Source organism: Petaurus breviceps, unplaced genomic scaffold, assembly GCF_028583685.1.
Source record: "Petaurus breviceps papuanus isolate PSGF00001 unplaced genomic scaffold, PetGlider_PUasm1.0 355, whole genome shotgun sequence".
Taxonomy (NCBI): domain Eukaryota; kingdom Metazoa; phylum Chordata; class Mammalia; order Diprotodontia; family Petauridae; genus Petaurus; species Petaurus breviceps.
The window spans coordinates 1,141,637-1,148,949 of record NW_027186289.1 but is presented as its reverse complement, the minus strand read 5'-3'; the positions used below and the strand labels follow the sequence as shown (position 1 = coordinate 1,148,949).

General features: G+C 46.7%; 1 protein-coding gene across 1 annotated transcript in view; it reads left to right on the top strand.

Annotated features, from left to right (window-relative positions):
- Positions 1-7,313, top strand: part of LOC138168147 (zinc finger protein 135-like) — a 24,151-nt gene that overhangs the window by 5,300 nt on the left and 11,538 nt on the right. The window contains exon 2 of the mRNA XM_069097185.1: positions 3,401-3,485. Within this exon, the coding sequence (XP_068953286.1) occupies positions 3,401-3,485 (85 nt within the window). The remainder of the gene's footprint in view (positions 1-3,400; positions 3,486-7,313) is intronic.

Here is a 7,313-nt window from a genome sequence, read left to right as displayed (position 1 = left end):
CACAGGCGCCAGCCAGAAAGATCTTGGGGAGCAGATGTGGGCCGTCTGCCTTGTGTTCTCCGAGCCTGGGGTCTGATAGCGCCCTCTGCTGCACAGGGCCCATTCTGGACAGTCTGGGGGGCCTCCCGCTGGTGGCACGCCGGATGGTTCTCTCCTTCTGTCCAAGCCCTGTGGGTGAGGCCTCCCAAGCCTCCTGATGCTGCTGCTGACAAGCAACAGACTGTTGTATCTTTACTTTGGTTTTTGTTTTAGTACAACCTTAAGAAACATCATTAGTCCCGAACTGTCGGTAAAGCAAAGAAAAGGAAGCCTGTGAGACCCCACGATGCCCAGTCTGGCCTTTTCATTCTGTACGCTTGTGTACTGGGGCTTCGCCTGGCAGTTCCAGGTCCTCTGCTCGCCTCTGGGCACGACCCTCGAGATTCCCGGAGGTTCTTCCCCCCTTCTTTCTTTCATCTGTATTTCAACTCTCCTCCCTCAAAATGAAAGAGAAAAGCTGTCCATCATCCCCATCCTAGCCAACATTCACTCGGTGCCTCCCCGTGTGCCCAGCGCTGGGCTGAGCGTTTTGTAGATTTACCTGGTTTGATCCTCACAGCAACCCAGGAGGCAGGTGCTATAATTACCTACATTTTACAGTTGAGGAAACTGAGGCAGGCATAGATGAAGGGACTTGTCCAGGATAACACAGCTAATAAATTAGTATTGTGAGGTCAGATTTGAACTCAGGTCTTCCTGACTGTAGACCCAGTACTCTAACCCCCGTACCACCTCAGTGCATGTGAAAATCCCACATACACATTCTCTGTCCTACAGTGTGTGTCTGTCCCAGTGTGCCCCGGGCACTCAGCACTGCTCTGCTGCTGTGCTCCTGGCAGGCTCCGGGGCCTTCAGGCTGCAGCAGTGGGGTGGCCCAGGAGCTCCTCTCGTCCACTGTGGGGACTCCAGGGGAGGGGGGTATCTCTGGCTTTGTCTCCACCAGTCACCCTTGAAAGAGTGCTCTTGAGCCAGTCATTGTCATCTTCTTCATCATCCACCTTTCTCTTCTTCCTGGCTTTTCCTGTAATGGCCTCACTCTCTGCAGGATCTGATTCATGCGTATGCACTTTGCCTTCTGTGCCCTTCAGGGCTGGCCTTTAAGGACTGTTTAAGGCCCTACTGCCTGTTATGACAGCCTGGCAGTATCCACGGCCTCTGTCTTCCCCGACCCTTTGACCACCAACCTCATGGCTCAGGTCTGGGGGAGGCTTGTTTCCTTCATCCTGGCAGGTTCTGAGAAACTCACCCAATGGACTCTGTGGTCTTAGCAAGTCTTCTGCCACAGTGACAGTGTGGAAAGGGTCCTGCCTGTGGAGTCACAGGGCCTGGGTTCAAATCTCACCACTAATCCTCCTATGATTTGGGAAAAGTCGCTTAAACTCCCTGGGCCTCAGTTTTTTTATCTGTAAAGTAAAATGAGAAAGGCAAAGAAGGTATGAGAAGACTGGAAAGGTGACAAGGAGCCAGGTTATGAAGGGCTTCAAATGCCAGAAAGATGATTTCCTGCTTGATTCTGGAAGTAACAAGGAAACGCCCGAATTTGCTGAACAGGAATGAGGCGGGAGTGACGTGGTCAGATCTGTGCTATAGGAAGAACAGTTTGAAAGCTGAATGGAGGATGGGCTGGTGCGGGGGGAGCCTGGAGGCCTTGGTACCCTATTGGCCATGGGGAGCTGAGAGGCAGTGAGGACTCAATGATGGCAGCTAGGCTGGGAGCCTAGGTGACTAGGAGGAAGGTCGTGTCCTCAAGCAGTAATAGTGGAGTTAGGAAGAGGGGGTGGTTTGGGGAAATGATGAGTTCAGCTTTAGGCATGTTGAGTTTAAGATGTCCAAGAGATGTCTGGTTTGAGATGTTTCAAAGGAAGTTGGAGATGTGAGACTAGAAGTCAGGAGAGAGGTTTTGGCTAGACAAGGGGATCTGAGAGTTATCTGTCTAGTGGTGACAGCTGAGTCCATGGAAGCTGATGGGGCCACCAAGTGAAGCAGTATGGAGAGAAAAGAGAAGAAACCCAGGACGGACCCTTGGGGTCATCAGTGGTGAGAACCTCCAGCTAAGAAGACAGGGAAGGAACAGTCAGAAGGGCAGGCAGAGAACCAGGAGAGAGGATGTGGAAGAGAGAGTGACCAGCAGTGGCCAAGGCTGCAGAGAGGCCCAGGAGAATGAGGACTGAATAAAGGGCCTTGGACTTGGCAGCCAAGAGACCACTGGTAACTTTGGAGAGCAGTTCGGGTGGAATGATGAGGTCGGAAGCAGAGAAGAGTGAGGGGAGAGGAAGGCAGAGGAGGGCCTCATGCAGACCCCTTCTCTAGTTTAAAGACAGGGGAGAGTTGGGGCGATAACTAGCAGCTGGTGGGGAGGTCTTGAAGATTTTTTGACACTAGGGAAGATGGCACTCTATATAGTGCATGGCCCTCCTGTTTCCCCTGAGTCTTCCCACTTCCAGACTAAACGTGCCCAATTTTCTCACCCTCTCTTCCTGTGACATCAGTTCAGGGCCCTTCAACATACTGATTTCCCTCCTCTGGACGCTCTCCAGTTCAGATTGGACCCAGTAGTCCTGATGAGGTCTGAGGACAGTAGGGCTTTCACTTTCCCTCTGCATGCTGCCCAAGAACCCCCATGGGACTTCTGGTGGCCCCAGCACACTGCTGAGTCCTGCTAACCATCTTCTGGAGAAACTGGGTTGTTTTTTTTTTTTTTCCATGCCTAAAGACAAGATTTTTTATGTGTACCTTTCTAATTTCATCTTAATTTAGAATCCAAAGAAAAGGAGCTCACATTCTTTCAAAGGAAGGCTTGCCTCATAACTGGCAGTGTCCCCTCAATGCCACTTTGGGATTATAGGCATTCCAGAATCCAGCTACCATCCTGTGAGGAGCTCTGGGAAGAGGCCCGAGCCCAAGTCCAGGGGGTGGCCACCGGAGTAGGGAGGGAGGATACTACCTCTCCTTTTGGGGTGGGGCAGGGAGACAAGAAGGGAATTTAAGTAAAGACACAGAAGGAAGCCGAGGAAGTTCACATTGAACAGTGTCAGCCTTGATCTCAGAGTCAGAAGCAAGGTCATCTTGTAAGGTGGGCTAAGGGTGAGAATTTTGGCTTAAATATTTTGGAGGCTATGTTAAAGAGCCAACAGGTGAAGCAGAAAAGGGTCACCAGGTGAAGGCAGAATGAATTTGTAATAGGCCCAGTCAAATCACATTTTGTGACAGGGAGTAGTGGGTAGATGGAGGGATGCCATGGACCCTGTGGTTGGGTCCCATGGAGGGTTCAGGGGTGCTGCAATGTAGGACATTGGTGAGGACCATGTTTGAAAGCTTCGGTGTCTGACTGCTGCCCTTCACAATTGTTCTCATCTCACAGCCTGGATTTCTCAAGACCATGCCCTCCCCAGGGCAGGAGCATGAAGGAAGGAATGAGCTCTGGGCTGCTGACAGCCAGATTCCAGGTGAGTTATGCTTCTCATTTCCCTTCTCTTGAACAGCCTTGCCTCAACCAGGCCCCCTCTGCACACCTGGGCCTCAGTCACTCACTCTTAGAATATCCTCACCAGGCTGGTGGACAATATGAAGCCCGCAGCACTTTGGAGTTGTGATTCCACTCCTTCATACCTCCCTAGCTGATTTTCTGAACCCAAATGTCAGGCTTGACATTTTAACACGATGAAATTTCACCTTAGCTCAGATTTCTTTGAATTCTGACTCTGACATCTGGTCTGGTGACTATACATCCTTGGGGTTCATTTTCAGGGATGATTTTTAAATAGGAATTTAATCAGTAGTGACCTTGTCATTATGGTTGAGGGTCTAGTACAAAATTAAGCCAAGAGTAAGTAGGATTCATAGACTCATGAAGTTTCGCCTTGAAGGGAACCTAGTCCAGCTGAGAACAGGACAGGCATAACCACGTACATATTCGACCAGTTTCTATCCAGCCTCTGCTCTATGACCCTCAGTGAAGAACCCCTGCCTTCTGAGACTTCCGAAGCCTCTGCTTGTTAAGAAAGCTTTTCCCAACATCATGAATAAATCTTCCCATTAGCCACTTGTGCTGCCCTTTTGGGCAGAACCAAAGAGGACCCATTTAATCTCTCTTCCACGTGTCAACCCTTCAAGCACTTAAAGGTGGCTGTCATGTTCCCCCGGAGTCTTCTTGTCAGCAGAGTATCCATCCTCCTTCCTTTCAAAGGAGACTCGTGTGCCATAGACTCAAGGCCCTTCAGCATCCTGGTGACCTTCCTCTGGACACTATAGTTTGTCGTTTTCTCAGGACTGAACACAACACTCCATGCTCTATGGTCTACTCAGGGAGAATACAGAGGACCATCACCTCCTTATTCCCAGACATTGGGTCTCTCCATGCATCCCAAGGGGGCATTAGCTTTGGGGGCTGCCAGATCACCCTGCTGCTGACCTGAGCTTGCAGGCTTCCAGTGCCCCCAAGACTTTGTCCTACAAAGTGACAAGTGCTTCCTGAATGCTCACTAATAGGTAAAGTGAGTGCTTTCCAGGTTTTGCTTTAGCCATAGTATTCAGGGAGTTTGGTCAACTCTTTTTCTGTTTTTCAAACAAGAATTTATTATCACTCCCTCCAACTTCTTACTCCAACTGAACAATTAAAAAGGAAAAGAAAACCCTCATGATAAATGTGCATAATCCAACAAAGCAAATTCTCCCTGCGGAGTAGATGGGACCACCTGAGTGTGGACCATGAGGAGATTACGACATAAAAGAGACCAAGAGTAGATGTCTCTGGACCTCTGCAGCAGCAGGTGGGAAGCGTGCTTCATCCTCAGTCTGGAATCATGGCTTCTCTTAGTCTTGGTGGGTCAGAGCTCTGAAGTCTTTCCAAGTTGTTTTCCTTTATGATGTTTTTTGTCATTATATGAATCATTCTTAGTTCTGCTCACTTCACTCTGTGCCACTTCATGGAGGGCTTCCCTGTTTCCTCTAAAACTGCCCGCTTCATCATTTTTAATGGTCCCCCAGATCCATTATATTCATGGGCCATCATCTGTTTCACCATTCCTCAACAAGGGGACACTCCTTTCTTTTCAGTTTTGGGCTACTAAAGAAACAGCTGCCAGAAGTATTTTAGTATACCTAGTACCTCAAAAAGAAAAAAATAAATCCTTGATGGGAAAAAATTATATTTATATTTAGTATAATTTTGATTACCTTAAATTTAAAAAATTTTGGACAAACAAAACTAATGCAATCAATATTAGAAGGAAAGCAGAAAGATAGGAAATAATTTTAACAGCAAGTGTTTCTGATAAAGGCCTCACTTCTCATTAATAAATAGAGAACTGAGTCAAATTTATAAGAATACAAGTCACTCCCCAGTTGATAAATGGTTAAAGGATATGAAAAGGCAGATTTCAAATAAAGAAATTAAAGCTATCGATAGATGAAAAAATGCTCTAAATCACTATTGATTAGAGAAATGCAAATTAAGACAATTCTGAGGTACTACCTTATACCTACCAAATTAACTGATATGACAGAAAAGATAAATGCTAAATGTTGGAGAAGCTGTGGGAAAACTAACAATAATGTATTTTTGCTGAAGTTCTGAATTGATCCAACCATTCTTGAGAGCAATTTGGAACAATGCCCAAAGGGCAATGAAACTGTACATACAGTTTGATCCAGCAATACCACTCCTAAAAAAGAGAAAGGACCAACATGTACAAAAATATTTATAGCAGCTCTTTTTGTGGTGGCAGAGAATAGGAAATTGAGGGGTTGACCATCATTGGGAATGGCTGAACAAGTGTGGTGTATGAATGTAATGGAATACTACTGTGCTAAAAGAAATAATTAGCAGGAGGATTTCAGAAAAACCTGGAAAGACTTACATGAATTGATGCAAAGTGAAGTGAGCAGAACCAGGAGAACATTGTACACAGTAACAGCAATCTTATGTGATGGTCGGCTATGATAGACTTAGTTCTTCTCATCAATACAGTGATCCAAGACAATTCCAAAAGACACATGATGGAAAATACTCTCCATATCCAGAGAGAGAACCATGGAGTCTAAATGTAGATTGAAGCAGACTATTTTAACTTTCTTGGTTTTTGTTTTTCCCCTTCCCTGGTGCTTCTTTCACAACATAACTCATGTGGAAATATGTTTAGCCTGATTGCACATTAAAGCCTGTTCGTTTGATCGCTTGTCTTGGAGAGGGGGGAGGGAGGGAGAAAAATTCAAAACTATAAATCTTATAAAAAATGAATGTTGAAAACTTCATTTACATGTAACTGATAAAAAAAAATGCTATTTCACACACACCCACAAAATTACATTTAAAAAAGAAAGAAAACCGTCGCCTCTCTTTATCTGTTGAGCTCCATGACTCTCCAGGGACCTCTCCCTCCCTCTTTTGCAGGGCCTGGTTTTTTGTGGCAGGTATCTTACCTTTTCTTCTGTTTTATTTTTCCATCTTTTGGCTTCAGCCTCATGCTCCTCATTGCCTCGTGGAGCCCTTCAGATCTGAATGCTCACTGATAATAATGCTCTGTTTCTTAGGGAGTTTTTACTCCTTGAGGGGAAGGCTGTCCACCTTCTTTTGATGCCGTTTTTTCTCTTTCCATTTTTTCCTCCCGAACTCTCATATCATGGTTGATTTTGTTTTTTATCCTTGGTTTCACTTCTTCCAGCAGTCCCCATGGCCAGGCTTCATTTTTTCTCTCCTTGCAGTTGCTGTAGGTCCTCTCTCTTCTCTGATTACTTCTCTCCTGCTTTATTGTGTTGAACATGTTCTTTCGGTTGCTAAGCAGCCTCCATTCTGGGGCTGGGATCGGTGTTCTGGCCAGGAACCTCTGGCACTCTAAGATGGGTTGGGAAGGCTTTGTTTGCTCCTGTCTCCCCTGTAGTTTGGATACCACCACTGCTGCTGCTGATCTTGAGGGGACGGCACCCTCAAATCTCTTTTATGTCATAATCTCCTAATGGTCCACACCTCAGGTGGTCCCATTCTCTTTATAAGATCCTCTATTTGGAGTTGTTGCAGGCTTCTGGAGGATTTCAGAGGTCCTAGTGGTCCCTGGTCTCATGGCACCTTTCTAGTGCTAGTGCCCAGGTGGTGAGTTGGCATTATCTCCTGTTGTGATTCAGAGGGGGTCTAGTCTCCAGGAACATTTCCCTAGAGAGGCTGGAATCCAGCGTCAGGCACCGGGTCACTGGAGTTGGTGTCCGCAGTTCTGGCCGGCCTCAGTGACCTTAGCCAGAGTTTGCCGTGGCTCCTCTCCTCTCCCTAACTCTGCTGGAGT